The sequence below is a fragment of the Quercus lobata genome, chromosome 10, assembly GCF_001633185.2.
Source record: "Quercus lobata isolate SW786 chromosome 10, ValleyOak3.0 Primary Assembly, whole genome shotgun sequence".
Classification (NCBI taxonomy): Eukaryota; Viridiplantae; Streptophyta; class Magnoliopsida; order Fagales; family Fagaceae; genus Quercus; species Quercus lobata.
In genome coordinates, this window is record NC_044913.1 from 58685821 (window position 1) to 58705686 (window position 19866).

Here is a 19866-nt window from a genome sequence, read left to right on the forward strand (position 1 = left end):
GAGTACTGTATAAAAAATACTTCCTAGTGACCATGTGTCTCCTTAAATTTTTTTTTGCAAATTTAGATTTATTTTTTTGAGGAAGCTTGATAATCATTGAAAAAGAAAAAAGCTTCTGTTGCATGTACGAGCAATACTGTCTAGGTGTAATGCAGACAATTTGGGTAAATTTATAGCAATTTGATACAAAAATTTATCTTGTGTATTAGAATGGGCTGGTCTTTTAGATATTGAATTTCTCTTTTTATTGGCAAGTGGTGTGATGAGATGATTAATTTTTAAATCTAGCTGTTGTTTTTATTGGCAAGTTAATTTTTAAAATTGATCTAATGGACAAGATTCCAGCATGAGTTTTAAACTATTGTTAAGTTAATGATCTTCATCTGTTCGTCATCTGTTGCTTCTACTGTTTGTGTAGAGGCAGCGGCTGAATGCAGAGCGTAACTTAATGTCAAAGAAACTAGCACTGCAAGACCAAAAGAATGCATATGGTGTTGAAGAAGGCCCACTATGAAGTTATACTTTTATATAATGTTGTTTCTGCAACTGTTTTTAACTTCTTAATTTATACTTTTTCAAATTAGAAGGCCTGTTATAATGAATAACAAGGTCCTTTCGCTTATCAAAGAGGCAGAGGCACATTACCAGGAGTTTGAGAAAGACCGTTGGGTACGTTTGATGCCCTTCCGATGATATAGTGGTAAATGATTTTAATGATGATTTTAATAATATAGTGGTTAAATTTCATTGGAAGGCCATCAAATATACCAAACGGTCTTTCTCAAGCTCCTGGTAATGTGCCTCTGCCTCTGTGGTAAGAGAAAGGACCTTGTTATTCATTATAACTTCATAGTGGCCCTTCTTCTGTCAATAAAAGTATAATTGTCCGGTTAACAACAGTTGCAGCACAACACATGGAGATGCTGACACTTATCATAGAGAACCAAAGGCTTGCTGCCACCCATGTGGACTTAAGACAAGAACTTGCTGCTGCACAGCATGAGGTGCAGATAATGCACACTCAAATAGGAGCTGTAAAGGATCGGAGAGAACAACAGATGAGGAGCCATATGGACAAGATTGCCAAGGTGGAAGCTGAACTGCAATCAGCAGAGCCTGATTTCCGAACTTGAACCCGTGACTTGTCGCTTTGGGTGGAAGACATTTGCCATTACAATAAGGCCCGATCTCTAGCACTCCTAAAGGTCAAGTTCCTAATAAAGTTCCTGGAATTTCAAGCATAGCCTCTTTTCTGCCTTTTAATCACAGCCCAACAAAAAACCAATAACTTAGAATGCATAATAAGGCTTTTATAAATGGAATTCATAAAATTTCCGATATCCATAACCTTAGCTTACTGCATAACTAATCTGGAAAAATAATATTCGCATATGCCCCATTTCTAACAAACACCCCCCACCCCGCTGGGTTCTACATTGTGCAATTCTTACCATAATTTTGATGGATGCTCTTTTGTTTCCACTAGAATTATTTAATGTACATGTCATACTTATCCTACTGGAAAGTAACTTTCTTTTGGTTCTTCAATGTTTTCAGCCGCTCTTGTTGTTGCTTGTTCATTTTCTCATGAAGTTCATGCATACTAGCTGTTGGCTCAGTTATATAAACCCTTTTATTTAGATATATTCTTCATACGCCATATGTTGTCTGGTTTTACCACAGACAGCTAAGGGTGCGAAGATATATAGTGCTGTTGTAGCTGCTATAGCTGATGGTCATCCTCTAAAAGAGGGGGAAGAAAAGGTCAAGATGCACACTCATTCCTACTGTTGTTTGGATTATGCTCAGGTCTCTCTCTCTCTCTCCATGCATATATATATTTTTAATTTTTAATAAGTTCATACCTTCATTTTTTAGTGATTTAATTAGACAGAGAAGGCAAAATGATCCGTTACTTTTTATGGGTTTTTTTTTTGGTTCAATCTTGATTATCCATTTCTCCAGTTAATCAGATGTCGACCATATTTTGGCTACTGCGAAAAGGCGTAAATGAAAAATGGTGTTGGTGTGTTGCAGATCTATGACGTCGTCAGGTACAGATTGCACCGTATGAAGAAAAAACTGAAAGATGAATTGGACAACAAGAATACAGTTCAGGAGTATATATGCCCCAACTGTGGGAAAAGGTCTCATTAACTGCTGATTTTTCTTCTTAATTTACTTATCAAAAAAAAGAATGTGTAAGTCACACACACACACATGCTTGCATGCACAAGTCTGGATGAATTTTATATTTCTAAAAAGTTGAGTTTCAAATGTTCAGGTACACTGCATCATTACAGTTGATTTCTATGGAGGATGAATTTTTTCATTGTGAAAGTTGTAATGGAGAACTTGTGGCTGAGAGTGACAAGTTAGCTGCTCAAGAAGGAGGAGATGGAGATGACAATGCAAGAAGGCGAAGGTGTGAAAAGTTAAAGGACATGCTTCAAAACTTTTAGTATTTCAACCAATATTACTTAACATTGTTAGTATTTAATTTTTATTCCAATCAATATTACATAACAAAACAGTGTTGTGCTCAGCTAAGAGTTTTTTAACTCAATTAGCACATCTTGGTTTTTTTTTTTTTTTTTAATGAAAATGTATAGAGTTCTAATCCATCCCCCAATTATCAAATTATCAACAACAAAAAAAAATGTTGTGCTCAATATCAAGCTCCTAAGGTGGACTGCAAATTTCATGCTTGGAACAAATTGACTTGATTTCCTAGGAAGGATGTGCAATTACAAGGCTGTTTGATAGCATTCTATCAGGACGACAAATATGAAGTGTAATGGCTTACTAGTAACAAACTACCAATGTTTAGCAAAAAAAAAAAAAACTACCAATGCTTCAACCCTTTAGAGAGAGAAGCTAAAAGCAGCAGCATCCAATGGCATTTTCCTATAAGAATTTAAGCTAACGTTATTTTAAATTTCAGCATTTATACAAATTCTCAGTACTTTTTTTTGTTTTGGGATCCATCTCCAGGACAAGTTGGCAAAGCCTAAAAAACGCACCAGTATAAAACACTTAAGTGTGATAATTAATTTAGTTATTTTTAATTAAGGTTGAAGTGAATGAGAACCCCTTTTTTTTTAAGAGAGTGGGGTTGGAAGTTTGATTTATGTTCAATTACACAATTATGATAAACAAATTGAAGGGGAAAAATTGGGTCAGGTTTGCCCTCTTGAAACAATTTAAGTTAATTTCTTAAGGACATTTCCTTTAATCTCTTGAGAAATTTTAAAATTTCCTTTCTTTTCATACGTTGATTGTTGGAGCCCTAGCAATTGCACAATAACAACATATATACTGTGTAATTTCAAGCTAATGACTAACAAAAAACCAGCTAATAAGAACCAATGGATGGAAGCAATCAACTTGAAGTATAATTAAAAACACTTAAAGAAATGCCTATTACAGATCTTTTTGTTTAGATTGGAACTATTTTGCTTTCTGCACGAGGTAACTTGAAATTGAACTTCAAATCACTAGTCTAAAAACAAGCTTTTCCATATATATTTTTCTGCATATGTATATGAGCAATTTTCTTATTTCACAGATGGTATAAAAATTAAATGACCATCCAAACCAGCTTGAAGAACATCGCAATCAGACTTCCCTTTCCAATTTGCGGCTTCCCATCTAAGCTCTGAATCCCATCACCAACTCTTTTATTGATAAAACAGAGTCGAAGAAGTCTTTACCAAATCCTTCTTTTAGGCCACATTCATAGAATAGGTAATTTACTATTTTCCATAAAACATATCCATTTTTGCCTCATTTTAGGGATCTCTCTGGTAGACCATTTGTTAGTATTCAATACAAATTCTTATAATGAATAACAAATGTAGAAGACATGTAACTCAGAAAAGCAACACTATTCTGACCTCTTGACTTGCTGATTGCATTCTTATTCTACACTATGACAAGCAAGGGTTGCAAGATGAGATTTTCTTAGAATGAGGATAACTGAATGATGCTATATCATGTTTTAGAGGGGGAAAAGAATGGTAATAATTAACAACTAATTGAAAGACAAAATTAAACATTCATAATATCACAATCTAAAAACAGGTACATTGGATATAAAATACTTCGATTACAAGTTCATTCAGTGATAAACAAAGTTACCATTGTGCCGATACAACCCAGTAGTAAGTTCAAATACACAATAAAAAAAACCCCAATTTACATCTACAATGCCATTCCAAAATCGAGTATCTGCATGCCTGACAAAAATTCAAACATTGTCGTTAAATACCAAAAGCCAAAACATACGCACTAATCTACGCAACTTGGCTAATTGATACAATCATGGCATTTTATATAACAGCATCACTTACCTAGTTTGGATCATTACTGCTTATCGAAGCCCCACAGGAAAGTGGACATCTTCTACGGTTATGCCCATGTTGATGACACAGTCCACAACTCTACTTTTGTTGAATCTCCCTCAAGTCAGAATTTGGCCTCCAACTTCCTGGTTCTCGTCGGACCCCATCCATCTCATTCCGTATCCTAGACGCCACAGGTCGACCTTTGCCCTGCAACAGGTTTGGGTCAGGCACCCACTTTGGACCGTCCACATCCCTCCACAATGTCTTTGACGTTGGCACCACAAATGCATGTGAGTAGGTGTGAATGGCGTTCTCCAAACTATAACATGGGTCAATATATGTAGTCGCATCTTGCCCCAAGTGCTGAAGAGCTTTAATTGCATGTGAACTAGGGATCTTTCAATTTTGCCACTTTCCACAACGACATGTTCTGGCTATTAGGTTTACTTCATGACTATGGTGTCCCCCTCCAGAGCTATGGATGTTGTATGCAGTAATTACTTGATATATACCATTCTGATAATTAAACGCATTTATTTGGTGGCTAAGAGATTTTTGTAGGTTTTGTCCATAGATTTTTAAGGCATATTTGCTCCATACCTTGCCATTGGAGAGATCATGAGTAATTTCTTTGTGTCGATCATGGAAATACGCAACAAGTTTGCAATGAGTGAATTCAACCATTGCAGCAATGGGTAGGCCATGGGCACTTTTGAGTACTCCATTGAAGCACTCCGAGACATTGGTTGTCATAGCCCCATAACAGTATCCACCGTCATGTGGCTGGGTCCACATGTCTAGATCCTCTTTCATTAGATATGTGTATGGCATGATGGATGAGTCGGGTTCACTTTCCTGCCGCTCGGTTCTCCGTTTCTTCCTAAGGGCCTCGATCTCGGCTTCCTTGATAGGTTGCATGTACAACTCAAACTTAGCTTCCTGAGTAGCATACCCCGCTTTCAAGGCCAATGACTTTAAAGTGGCATCTTGAAAATGCGTGTTGAAATTGCTAGCAACATGTCGAAGGCAATATCTGTGAACTACTCGTAGTCGTCCATCATCATCTCTAGGCTAGTTTGCAATTGCGTTTTGAATACCCTTATGTCGGCCAGAAATTATGCAAATGTCCTTATCTGCTATCACATCTTCCAGTGAGATCCTGAGGCATTCTAAAAACCACCCCCAACTAGGCCCTGACTCTTTGTCCACAATGGCAAAGGCGAGAGGCAAAACCTTGTTGTTGGCATCGGTGGCCATTGCAATCAACAACACCCCTCGATATTTACCATACAAATGAGTCCCATCAATACTGATCACTGGCTTACAATGTTTGAATCCTTCAATGTATGGAGCAAAAGCCCAAAATACATAGCGCAATATTGTATCACCGAACTCGTCCCTGGTATGGTGTGCCACCAGTACCAGGTGCCAGTTTCTTCCAAGTATGCCAATAATAACTTTCTCAACCTTTGGTAAGACTCTTCCCAATCCTCGAATATCTTTGCAATAACTTGTTGTTTCGCATCCCATATCTTATAATAAGAAAGCTTATGCCCATAATACTTCCCTTTAATGAAATCTTTGAGGTGATAAATTGTTGCCGTGTGTTTTTCTTGCAACAATGGAACAAATTCTGCTGCAAGAAAATTACAATCCATCATTCTACCATCAAGGGCCGTGGCAAGGGGCATACAACTGTGAGAACCCCTATAAGATTTGACCATCCATAGTCCGAGTTCAGGCTTCGCGACTGCCCCAACGTACCATATGCATGATTTATCGCCGCATTTCACAGACAGTCTACTTTTGGTTGACCTACTAGTCATAATGTTTTTGTTATGCTTTGCGGCGTAAATTGTTAATGCACGTTTCACCACCTCCTTATTCGCAAAAATCAACCCTTTCGCAAAATTCATGGCCGCATTCCAAGAAGAACCAAGTGCTTGCTGAACAACTTCAGGATCAACCATATTTTCCCAAGTATTTTCATAAAATGATGAGGCAGGAGGTTTATAAACGGGGGTCGTATTTGTAACATGTTGAACTCTAACATTAGCGTCTGCATCATCTTCATCACATTCAGCCATATCATCAATATGAGGAATGAGAGTAATTTCATGGTCATTAACACCCCTGTTAAAGTCGCCATCGTCAATCCTCTCTTCGTACTCATCTCTATCGTCAAGATCTTCCCCAAAACAGTCTTCGTCTTCATCTTCAACTACTGGAACTGTAGAGGATTCACCTCGATGTGTACAAAATTGATCTTCATATCTATTTCCAGGTTCGCTCTCAATTGTTGCTGATGTCTCTTGAAAAAGGGGTGTATAGCCTCCCAATGTGGTGCATCGATCATCTAGGACTACAAACTGTAGAGATGTAATTGTTTGTACAATTTCTTCCTTTACGCCGACTTCCGCACGCGACTCCAAAGTGACGTACAACTCAAAATCTGCTACTTGTTCCCATTTCTCCATCTTACTAAACATGAATTTCACATGTTTATCCTCTGTTATCACCATATATTTGTAATTAATGCATCGATTGAAGACTTCATATGGAGAACGGAAAGTAATATGTATGTCATGCAAAGAAGGGTTCACTTGCAACTCTTCCATAATTTTTACTTTCAGCTCATTCAGGGTCTTTAGCTTACGGCGTATCATCATATAGCAGCACTGGATACCCGGACCTTGAAATGAGAATCTATCATAAGGGTTGGCATTGCTAAGGGGTCCACCGTAGTATATATTTATATGGATCATTGTCAACCTATAGATCATCAAGTGTAATTGTGTTAGTGACAAATTTATAACGCTCAATCAACATCAATCACAAAACTTTGTGTATGAAATGCCAACAATACTAAACTCAACCAAATTTGCATATACTCACCTTAGTAATCTTACAAAAATAGTCATTACCAATTTCATATTCTTTAAAAATTCCAAATCATTCTAGGGGCATGACTTTCAAAACCCATTCAAATAAGTTATGATGAACAAAAATATTATATACCAATCAGTTATCCATTGAAATATCTGTTACAAATCTTAAACAAATATATCTTGAAATAATTTATGGTAAAAAGACTACTATCTTAGGTATCAAACTCATAATCCATTTTCATATCCATGTTAAAGACCTAAAAGTACTAAATATTCCTAACAATTGATCACAATATTTAGTACTAAATATTCCCAATAATTAATCACAATATTAATTTTTAAAAAAAACTTAGCATATTATCACAATATTTACACTAACAAACAAAACAAATATTCCCATATGTTGTAATAACATAATAATCACAATATTTGGTACTAAATATTCCCAATAATCACAATATTAATTTTTTTTTTAAAAAAACTTAGCAAATAATTTAATCACAATATTTACACTAACAAAAAAAAATTTCCCAATATGTTGTAATTTAATCACAATTATTTACTAAATATTCCCAATAATTAATCATAATATTACTAGTCACTATAGATATTTTTTCTTAAGTAGATTCATGATCTTATATAAATGTGTCCTAATATTAATTTAAAAAAAAAATAGCAAATAATCACAATATACTAACAAATAAATTAATCACAATATTTACACTAACAAATTAGAAAAACAAAACTTTTCCTAATATGTTCTAAATTTTTCTTAAAAAAAAACTAGCAAATAATCATAATATACTAACAAATAAATTAATCATAATATTTACACTAACAAATCAGAAAAACTACTTTTCCTAATATGTTCTAAATTTTTCTTTAGAAAAAAAAAAAAAAAAAAAAAAAAAAAAAAAAAAAAAAAACTAGCAAATAATCACAATATTGTAAAAACATTACCTGAGAGTGTTGTGTGAGATGAGTGTTGTGAGATGAGTGTTCTCTGTGAGTGCAAGTGAGTTTAGGAAAGTTGTTTCATAGAGTGTTTTTGAAGAGAATAAAGCTGAGTTTCTGAAGAGTATAAAGCTGAAGCTGTGAGAGACCCCACGGTAAGGAGGAAAACAGGTCCCAGCTGGGACCTATGACAACACGTGAAGGGCTGGGGACCATTCATGAAAATCGAGTCCTCTAGACTCGATTTGGGGTATGCCCACGTGACCGTTGCTGCTGTGGGATGAGACTGATGCTGCTGTGGGATAGACTGATGAGACTAGGAAATCGAGTTCCTTGGACTCGGTTTCTAGGCATAGAAACCGAGTCCAATGGACTCGATTTCTGGCCTAAGTGGACGATCTGGCCACCTCAGTTGCTGGCAAAATAATAAAATAACAACCCAGAAATCGAGTCCTTTGGACTCGAATTGTTAGAAACCAAATTAGTTTGAAACGTTTCCTAACTAATGATATTGTTTGGGTTTTGTAGTTATTTTCTAAAAAATCCCATAAGTAGTCGCTTGTTTGTAGCAGAGACATACTTTACACCAGCAAACCCTTCACACTATTTTCACTTTTGCAAAGTAAGGAAGAAAAGATGGCTAAACTTGTCCTCAGTGTTGTTGCAGAGGGAATCTTAGCCAAGGCGATGTCACTAGCTAGTGAGCATATCGGTTTTGCGTGGGGTTTCAAGGAGGAGCTATGTAAGCTTCAAGTCTCATTAACCAAGATTCAGGCTGTGATACATGATGCTGAGAAAAGGCAAATAAGTGATGAGTCTGTGAAGATCTGGCTACTGGAGCTTAAAGATGTAGCTTATGAAGCTGACAATGTCCTAGATGAGTTTGGGTATGAGATTCTTTGTCAAAAGGTGGAGTCTCAAAAGAGAAAGAAGGTACGCAGCTTCTTTTCACCCTCCAATCCTATTGTATTCCCCTTTAAGATGGGAAACAAGATAAAAAGCATCAACCAATCGTTGGATAGAATTAAGACTGGTGTAGCTCTCCTTGGTCTTAGAGAGTCTTTGAACCCAATCCCCAAGATCGGTTTGGACAGGAGACAGACTCTTTTATTGATGATTCGGAAGTTGTAGGACGAGGAGATGATGTCTTAAAAATTGTCAACTTGTTGATTGGTGCAAATAATCAACGAGTTATCTCGGTTGCTCCTATTGTGGGTATGGCAGGTCTCGGAAATACAACTACAACAAAACTAGTTTACAATCATGAACTAGTAAAGAAACATTTTGATGTGAAGATGTGGGTATGTGTATCTGATAATTTTGATGTTAAAAGGATTTTAAGAGAGATTCTTGAAATCCTTGACAATAATTGTAGTGGGTTAGAAAATAAAAATGCTATACTTCACCATCTTCAAGAGAAGTTGCAGGGAAAAATATATCTTCTCATACTTGATGATGTGTGGGATGAAGATCGTGAGAAATGGGATAGTTTAAGGAGTAGTTTGCTGGGAATTAATCAAAATAATGGAAATAATATTCTCGTAACTACTCGTAAGGACAATGTGGCACAAATCATGAAGACAAGTCTCATGCATAAATTGGAAAAACTATCAAAAGATGAATGTTGGTTAATATTTAAGGAAAAGGCATTTGCAAATGAAAGAATTCCAATAACTCCAGATTTGGAGGATATTGGAGGAAAGATTGCTAAAAGATGTGGAGGGAATCCATTGGCTACAAGAGTTCTGGGAGGAATGATGCGCCTTAAAGAGGATAAAAGTGAATGGTTATTGATTCAAAATAGTAAGACTTGGGATTCGATGGAGGACAATAATGGAGTTTTTCCAATATTAAAGTTGAGCTTTGATCATCTCCCAACACCATCTCTAAAACAATGTTTTGCATATTGTTCAATTTTTCCCAAGGATTTTATTATTGAAAAGAAACTACTAGTTCAACTCTGGATGGCTGAAGGGTTCCTTCAAACACCTAAAAGAAGTTTTTCAGTGATAGTGGATATTGGTAACAAGTATTTTGATTTCTTAGTGGCAAATTCCTTATTTCAAGATCTAGAAAGGGATTCTTATGGTGATATTACTTGGTGCAAGATGCATGATCTTGTGCACGATCTTGCACTCTCAATTTCAGAAGGGGAAACCTTGCATTTGGAGGGCAATTTGGGGGATGACATTAATGTCTCTCATACTCGACGTTTATCTCTTATATCTGATGGCCATACGACACCTGCAATCCCATTATCTAAAGATGGCATGGGCAGGTTATGCACAATTTTTTTGAATTTTGTTGATCTTGGAGACAAATTATTGGAGTTTAAATGCGTACATGGTCTATCTTTATCTGGGTCATGTATAAAAGAGTTACCCGAGTCCATCGGTATGTTGAGACATTTAAGGCTTCTTCGCATCAAGGACACCTACATCAAAGTAATACCCAATTCTGTTAGCATGCTTTACAACTTGCAAACTCTAGTAATCAAGGGTTGTCGTCTTCTCAAAGAGCTTCCAAAAGATCTACAAAACTTGATTAACTTGAGACATATTGATATTGACAACATAATGAAATTGCCGACTGATATTGGGCGGTTGACTTGCCTTCAAACACTGCCTTTCTTTAACGTTGGTCAAGACATTGGTGGTCAAATTGGAGAACTAGGATGCTTAAGCCAACTCAGAGGAGAATTGAGTATTTATCATTTAGGGCACGTGAGAGATAAAGAAGAAGCCAAAACTGCAGATTTAGCAGAAAAACCAGAAGTACACGAATTGGAATTCTGTTGGTCTTGGCAGGATGAAAGGGAAGGCAACAACAATGATGAGGATGTACTGGAAGGCCTTCAGCCTCACCCAAATTTGAAAAGCTTAAAGATAGTATTTTTCGAAGGTGAGAATTTCCCTTCATGGCTATTGGGGAGTGATAATATTAGGGGTGGCTTGTTTCTTTTTGATCATCTATTGGAGATTCGCTTAAGCTACTGTTCGAAGTGTAAAAAACTTCCTACACTTGGACATTTACCCAGTCTCAAAGTTCTTGAAATACGGGGAATGGATAACGTGAGATGCATAGGAACTGAATTTTACGGCAGTTATAATGGTGAGGGATCGAGTAATAGTAGAGGTGGCAGTGGCAGCACCGTGTTGTTCCCAGCTTTGGAAGAACTTGTTTTGGGTGGCATGCGTAATCTAGAAGAATGGAATGACGTGACGGAACCAGCAGCAGAATTAGGAATGATATTTCCTCGCCTTGAGTGTTTGGAGGTTTGGAGATGCGAGAAACTAACAAGTGCTCCACATCATTTTCCGTCTCTTAAGGAATTATATATTTCCAACATCAGAGGCCCGGCATTTGAACAGCTTATTAGCGAGCTTACCACACTCACGTCCCTCCATATTTCAGAAATTTCATAACTTGCTTGTCTGCCAGAGCATTTTTTGCAAAAAACATAGGAGTCTCGTGGATTTGACCATAAGTTGTTGTGCTGATTTGGAGTCAATCTTGCCACATGGCCATGTATGGCCCATCTGCATCTCTCTCCGATCACTCTTTATAGATGGCTGTGACGAACTGAGTACATTCCCAGATGCACTGCACAACCTTCATTGCCTTGAGGATATTGAGGTAAAATGGTGTCGTAACCTGAGGTCCTTTCCAAGTATACAAGGTATCGCATCCTTTCTTCAACGCTTGTGGTTATGCTGTAGTGATGAAGCTCTACCACCTGGGCTACAATCCTGTGTGTCTCTTCAACATTTGTTTATAGACGATTGGCCTCATCTGATATCAATTCCAGATCTACGAAATTTGCATTCTCTTACCGATTTACAAATTTACCATTGCCCTAATCTGATATCGATTCCAGATCCAAAAGAATTGCCTTCTCTTACCCAATTAAAAATTTGGGATTGTTCTAAATTGAAATCGATTCCAGATCTAAAAGAATTGCCTTCTCTTACCCAATTAAAAATTTGGGATTGTTCTAAATTGAAATCGATTCCAGATCTGCCTTCTCTTACTCTACTGAAAATTTCTGGTTGTCCTAATCTGATATCGATTCCAGATATGCGTGAATTGCCTTCTCTTACCCATTTAGAAATTAGCGATTGCCAAAAGTTGAGGTGTGTCATGTGTGCCAGACGGATTAGACTTCACCCGCATGAAGTGTTTGCGGATCGGTGGGTTTTGTAAGGAATTAAATTCTTTCCCCAGTTTCAATTTCAACGAACGCTCACATGCGCCCCTTGAAGAATTATACCTGTATGGGTGGGCTAGTCTCAACACTCTACCGGAGGAAATTCAATTCTTCACTGCCGTCAAAATTCTTGACATATCTAAATTTGATGAAATGGTCTCTTTGCCTGACTGGTTAGGCAACCTTTCTTCTATTCAAGAGCTATATATTCACAATTGCAAGAACATGATGTATCTGCCCACAACACAAGCCATGCGACGCCTCATCAAACTAGAACAACTATCCATTCATGAATGCCCCAAATTGAAGGAAAGATGTGCAGAAGGGAGCGGCGCAGAGTGGTCTAAGATTGGCCATATTCCGAAATTTTCTTCTAATGGTTACGGGTAAGTCTACCTAATGCTATATCCTTGCCCAATGTTTATAATTTGAAACTCTAGTTTGAAAATCGTATAAATCATTTTTTGATTTTGTTTTGGTGTGTGTTTTTTTTTTGTTTTTGTTTTTGTTTTTTATAAATCAGTTCGAAACCGTTAGAGTATCCACAGCCGGAATTCTCATCTCATCTTATTTTACCATCCCAAAAAGTCACTTTATCAATTATATAATACAATTTTACAATACTCCCAGCATTCCAACTTTTATTTCCCTATTCTACTCATTAAAATAATATTTCTACACAATAAAATAATATATCCTACAATCACATCATACAGTACAACACATTATTTATTCTTTCTCCCTCTTTCTTTCTGTTCAAGAACCACAGTCACCACCACCGCTACACTACACACCTGACACCACCACCACCATCGACAACCCACAATCTACCGTCAATACCCAAAAAAAAAAAAAAAAAAAAACCAGAGAAAAGACCAGACCCATGCTGCTGCACCTACTGCCCTCTCCGACCATCAACACCACCACCCTCTCCGACCAAAAAAAAAAAAAAGCAACCCATGGTCAAAAATCAAACCCACCACCGCCGAAGCTCGAAGGAAGCATATTCGCCGCTTGGAAGCTTGAAGGAAGTTGATTTTGTTGACCCACGTGGGGAAGGAGAAATGAAAGAGAGAGAGAGTTGCCGGAGAAGGAAAAACGCGGAGACCCACCACGCCAATCTCCAACTCAACTACGCCGATCTCGCTGCTCGCCAATCTAGTAACCCACCACGCCGATCTAGAGAGTTGCCGGAGAGTTTAGCCTAGAGTGAAGGTAATGAGAATTGCGCCGATCTTGTCAATCTAGAGAGTTGCCGGAGAGTTTAGCCTTGAGTGAAGTAATGAGAAGAAGAGAGAGCAAGAAGAAGAGAGAGCAGAAAGAAAGAGAGAGAAAAGGAAGAGAGAGAAGAATGAGATAATATAATAATAATTTTTAATTATACAATGTTGCTACAGTACCATCTTACAAATAAGATGGTACTGTAGCAGTATTGTAAAATTTTTTACAATTGACACATTTTGCAAGTCCGGCTGGAGCAACATTTGAAGGCTGAAATGGTAAAACATCTCAACATATGCCATATGGCATTTGGGCTGCGGATGCTCTTAGGAGGAATGCTATGATTACAAGCTTGCCCCAATTTGCACAACAGTAGAGTGGTCTGAAATTGATGGAAAATATATTGAAGGGTTGTAGCTTAGATTGGTCCAAGACAGATGAGGGGTAACATTGTCAAACAAGATGTACTTTGAAGATCATATAGATTTTTAATATTAAAAGTAATGAGTGGTAAGCTTAGTCATATCTTATATACACTTCTCTTCTTTTTATCCATTGTTTTTTCTGTATTTTACATAATATTATTCTGGCGTGATTAGTGTTGGTACTGGGGCAAGCCTTTATGAAATCTATATCTTGAGATAGTATTGTTATAATGCAAATATGCAATACAATTATCCATCTAACCTGCCAAGTAACCACCAACCTTATTCTTTTCTCCTCCGCAACTAATTAACAGAGAATTTCTGATTTTAAGAGCCATGTATAAAGTGTAGGAAATTTCAAAGTCAAGAAGAAACTATTATTCTCTTTCTTGATTTTAGAGTGATACTTTCATTTGAAACTTTCTTTACATAAAATTTTCCCACTTTTTCATTTTCTAAAGACTTGACAAGATTGTTCTTCACTTTGGATTCAAGACTATATACTCTTTCATTCTGTGGAGATTTGATTAGATATTTACCTTGAGAAAATATATTCCCCAAACGTTTTTGGATATTAATACATGTCCACATACAATTTTTAATGGTGAACTCATGAATCTTTTGTGTTTGCCTAGTTTTATTCTGTTGCATTGTTTCTCAAATTTGATAATTTATTCAGAATATTCATGGCATAGTATCATGCTTTGAGCTTTGAAATTCATAATAATAAATAGTATCATGCTTTGACCATAGCCGAAAGATCTTTTGGTACTTGTGGAATTAAAATTAATTTATCTATTACTGATGGCCCTAATACTCTGCTTTAGTAGAAAAATGAAGGATCTTTTATATCCTGCATACACTACTTATGATTGCGAAAATTTGATGCATCTGTACCCACACAATGTCTCACCATTTTGCAGAAACTGCAAAGCATTTATTGTCCCCATCTAAAGGAAGGATGTGTGAAGGGAAAGAGCCAGGTGGTCCTAAATTTGCATGAAGAAAATAAGTTTGCCAAATGTTATGGATATACCTGGCCACAATATATAAAATGGTGAACTCATGAATCTTTTGTGTTTGTCTTGTTCAGTGCTGTTGAATTGTTATTTAGAATCAACATGACATAGAATCATGCTTTGTACATAGTAAAAGATTTCTTTAGCTATTGTGGAATTAAAGTAATTTTTGTACTAATGGTGCTAATACTTTGCTCTATTAGGAAAAGGAAGGTTCTTTTCAAGACCTGCTTATTGTAATTATGATTGCAAAAAGCTGATATAATGCCTCACCATATAGTGGAAATTGTAGATTTTTGTTGTCCCCCATTAAAAGGATATGTGCCAAGGGAAAACTGAAAAGAGCCAGGGTGGTCCAAGATTGTCCAAATATAATACAAATAGAAAGATTGTTCATATTCTGTCATAGAAATCCACTGGTAAGTCAATCTAAAACAGACTTCCTTCCATTCCCTTTTTCGACATTTTTTTTTTCATATTACTAAAATATCAGCTTATCTTTCCTAACATATTCCACTTCCTTGAAGTTAGTCACAAATTTGGGAATGATGTGTCTACAGGGATAGTTTCAGGTACTCATTTTTTAGCCGGGAGAATTGAGATCTACTTAAGCACAAATAGTTGCAGGTACTTCAACTCTAATTTGAAGGCTACCCTCCCGCTTCCTTCACCTCTTCCAATAAAACCTACTAAGATTCCTCCCTTTTCTCTAGGTTAAATTATTTATACTACTTACAAATGCCAATTATCCTTCATATCCTAATTAGAGGTGTACTTCAGCACAATGTTCTTCAAGATTTCCCTTGTTTTGAATATCCAGATAAACTCTCTCTCCAATGCCCTTTTGTCTAATGTTTCACTTTGGAATATGTTAGTTGTTCCTTATTGCCACACCGCATTTCTTAACCTATTCACCAAAGTTGCTGATTTCTAGTTGCCTTCATGTAAAAGAAGGATATGCAAAGGGAAAGGGTACCTTGTGTCCTAAGATTGCCTAAATTCAAATAATACAGACATCATAGAAAGCAAGTGATAAACACCTCACAGGCTGACTTCCTACTCTCTTCTTTATTTATTTCTCTTATATGTGTTTCATAAGTGGTCTAGTATTGTTTTTTAATTAAAATAAGTGATCTAGTATTTTTTTTTTTTTTTAATGAAAATAAGTGACCTAGTATATCTTCACTGATATACTCACTTTTATTAAGTTATTAACAACATTTGGGCATCATGCTCTTGAAGGGCTATTTTGTAGTTATTTTCAATTGGGAGGATAGTTCAAATCTATTTGGAACAAGTCAAGGTACTTCATCTCTCCTTTTTACTAAGGCATTTTTCTTTTCATAATATAATGCATGAGAAACTGTGTTTTTGTTAGTTATTTTCTTACAATTATCTTTCCCTAGTTCTAAAGCAGTACTAATACATACACTTGATTGTTATTTCACAAATGTTTAAAAGTCTTCAAATGACACTAAGTTTTTGTTCATTTGAACAATTTTTCTAACAATTGCTTAATTATCAGAGATCCAACCTTAGAGGTGTACTTCAATGGACTATATTATATAGAGCAAGTTGCTCCTTGCTAAAACATGTACGTGTACAAATATATAAATGATATTAGTGATTATCCAGAAAGTAAATTGTAATTGGAGCTTATAAAATTTGTCAACCCTAATGCATCTTGAATCTCTTTGTCACACTTGAATTTCTTCTTACCAGCAATACACAATTAAAATTTAAAATTGGAGGAATTCTTTTGTATTGTAAAAGGAAAAGTACAAGAATCAGTCTTTTCTCCAGTCAATAACATGTCAATAGTGTAAAATAGGCTCTTCTATATGTGGGCGGCTTAATTTTTTTTCTACTCTTCATCTACGTTGAACACACTACTGTAACATATTTGAAAATCACAGAACTGAATAGTGAGAATATCTTCTATAGTGGTGTAAGTGTCATGGTGTCACAAAATTACAAATACCGGTGATCTGTCATTGTCCCAAATTAGAGGTCTTTTAGTTTAGCACAAAATGGTCTAAAATTGCTCATGTTCCAGTGAATAAGATAAACCTTTGATGCATCTTACTCCAAGGTCAAAATCATTTAAATTTGGTTTGCTCTCTCAAACCTTCTTGTGTTTGCTTGCTTTTTCACTTTGAAGTCAACTAACAGATCATGATCTGTTCTCCACTTTGCTTTCACTTGTTTGCTTTATATATATTGCCAATGATTTCCAAAGAGTCTAGTGTCAAACCTTTTATTCATATTTTTTAACATATTTTACTGCATAACTTTTGTGTATCTTTAAATTTTAGCTCTATTTGTACAGTTCTTGAATTATCCCTTTCCCTTATGTTTTCATGTTCATTAAACTCTGATCTGCTTGTTAAAGTTGAAGATTTTAGAAAACTTTTCTACAAAACCAACTACTTTCAAGCCAAAATTGGAAGGTCAACTCTTATTTTGATGAAATTTCAGAATGTTGTTCCTGACAAAGAAAGCCTCGTGTTGACTGGTGTTGCTTGAAATCCCTCTCCATTTGCACGGATGGTAGGACCCACTTTGTGAGATCTTTTCTAGTTGTTATTGTTGTAATCCAAGAATGGCTTTTTTTATGTCTTTGTAGACTCTAGCATTTGTTCTAGAAAGATTGTTGTAAACACATTATTCTATAGTGGAAGATTTTACTGGACTAGGTCTCGTGGTTTTTCCCTTCCCATTGAAGGGTTTTCCACGTAAAAATTTGGTATCTTGATTGTGGGTTGTTTCTACACTTTTTTTTTTTTTTTAAATATTGGTTATTATGTTTTGCTAGTTTATTTGAAATACTCATTGAATTTTCACAAAGAGAGAAAAAGAAAATAATTTCATTGTGTGTTGAATTAATTGGCTATTTTTCTTGATAAAGGTTGATCTTCAAATTAGACAATTTTTGGTGCCTAACCCGTTCCATTCACCATACCCTAATGTCGAATCCTCTATGGTTATATATATTAGATCTCTATATAGAGGTCTAGCTACTTCTTGGAACTTAAGAAATTGACAACTCTACTCTTTGCACTAAGCTTGAGTTCATTACGTAATACCCTTTCCATGTGTTGGATGGATGTATATTGGATTACTCCAATTCACCACGTGTCAAAATATTGTCTTTTTTAAGAAGTAAATAGACACTTTTATGACATCCATAACTTTCGCCTTCCTTTACTTGAAAGTCATTATCTTTTTTATTCAAGTTGAGGGAAAGAAAAAAAAAATAGAGGAAATCCAAAAATAACATTCGAGGAAATGGTTTGAGAATTTTTAATCATAGGTGACTCTGAGAATGTCTATCGTTCTCTCTTTGGTTCAGGGAAATGGTTTTGGACATCACATTTGGTTTTACATTCAAAGCTTGGGAAGAATACTAGAAAATGTTTAATCATATGTGACTTTGAATAGTTCTCTGCTAACCTTTTAACTATCCTTAGACCTAAAGCTAGTTAATGGTTAGTTACCGTTATTAATCACCCCATCAATATTGTTGGCTAACTTTGATGGTTAAAGATCATAGTCAATAGGTAAAAAATTATCAAGCATAAAATTTTTGTGTGCACCCATTATTCAAAACAAGTCATTTTCACAAAAGAAGAATTAAATATATATATATATATATATATCTTGTACTGTATTCAATTTCATCTTCTACTAAAAAGTTATTTTGTGTGCGTTTGGGTTAGGATGAAAAATAAAAATTATTTCACTATTCAGCTTATTTTTGCTACTATTTATAGGCTTCACTGCACTTTTTGGCACTATTCATGGGCCTTACTATACTATTTCAACTAACTTTTACATTTATCTACAGTACTTTCAGCAATAATTTTTCAGTTTCAGCAAAATAAACGATATCCAAACAGACCCTTTGTTTGAAGCAAACATAAATTTTAAAGAATTTGAAATTTTTATTCATATTAATTGCTAGAGAAGTTTACAATTTACTTTATCAACAGTTTTCTAATATGGATTTTTATTTTTATTCCTTTAAAGATATGCTTTCCTGTTAGGCAACCCATGGTTTCGCTGCTATAGGTGCCTAAGCTAGATTAAAACCAAGATGTTTGTCATGTTCCTTTTTTTGTCCCCCTCCCTTCATTCAAATTAGAAGTTAAAATGGTCTAAGTGTTAAAGATGATTGTATACGAGGACAATCTATGATAATCTGCTATAATATGAAAATTAATAGTCTTTTACTCTTCTATTGCCATATACATTGACTGTGAACAAATCAATAAACCACACTTAATTTCTTATTATTTTTCTTATTCAATGTCACAAAGGACCACTTTATAGAAGGCCTTGCAACCGTGACATGAGAAAGAGAAAGAAATGTTGTTATAGATTACTAGTCAGCGTAGTCACAAACTCACACAATATATGGGAATATATAATTATTTTGAGATGTGGTACAATGTATGATTTATTCTCTAAATTTTATTGTAAATAATTTGTTCTTCCTAAAAATGAAACAATTTTTAAAAGATATTTATGACTATTTTTAAAAATATATAATTTTTCTCATTTTTGGTGTTTTTTTATTGATCTTATTCTTTTTTGAAATGTTCTATATTTTTTTAACTATTGTTCTTATGCATTATATTTGCCTAATTTATTTCAGTACAACTAAAATGTTTAAGTTTCAAATTTATTATTCAAACTTCTCATTCTTTTAAGAAGATTATTATAATAATAATAAATTATCAAATAATTAAAATTGATATTACTCAAATAACTGATAGCAATTCAAACCTATCTTCCATTTTTAAG

The 19866-nt window shown here is 35.3% G+C and overlaps 2 protein-coding genes and 1 long non-coding RNA gene across 6 annotated transcripts; all 3 read left to right on the top strand.

Moving 5' to 3' along the window:
• Nucleotides 1-1133: 1133 nt before the first annotated feature.
• On the top strand, nucleotides 1134-2493 carry LOC115965090 (transcription initiation factor IIE subunit alpha-like; the record flags this gene model as incomplete). Its single annotated transcript, XM_031084293.1, has 4 exons — nucleotides 1134-1205; nucleotides 1684-1809; nucleotides 2038-2147; nucleotides 2285-2493. Coding segments are annotated over 4 exons (486 nt in total), but the record flags the coding sequence as incomplete, so codon positions are not given.
• A 6331-nt stretch (nucleotides 2494-8824) lies between these two features.
• Nucleotides 8825-11613, top strand: LOC115965091 (putative disease resistance protein RGA3). Its single transcript, XM_031084294.1, has 2 exons — nucleotides 8825-9121; nucleotides 9244-11613. Exons 1-2 carry the CDS (start codon nucleotides 8825-8827, stop codon nucleotides 11611-11613), a joined length of 2667 nt encoding a protein of 888 aa, XP_030940154.1.
• Nucleotides 11614-12368: 755 nt separating this feature from the next.
• LOC115963997 lies at nucleotides 12369-17815 on the top strand. Of its 4 annotated transcripts, none has more exons than XR_004085978.1 (6): nucleotides 12369-12781; nucleotides 14965-15098; nucleotides 15264-15479; nucleotides 15621-15687; nucleotides 16303-16363; nucleotides 17539-17815. It is a non-coding gene; the product is annotated as an uncharacterized LOC115963997 (long non-coding RNA). The 4 variants fall into 4 exon arrangements; XR_004085977.1 differs by lacking the exon at nucleotides 12369-12781 and having other exon boundaries at nucleotides 14135-15098; nucleotides 17539-17651; nucleotides 17710-17719; XR_004085976.1 differs by lacking the exon at nucleotides 12369-12781 and having other exon boundaries at nucleotides 14135-15098.
• Nucleotides 17816-19866: the final 2051 nt, after the last annotated feature.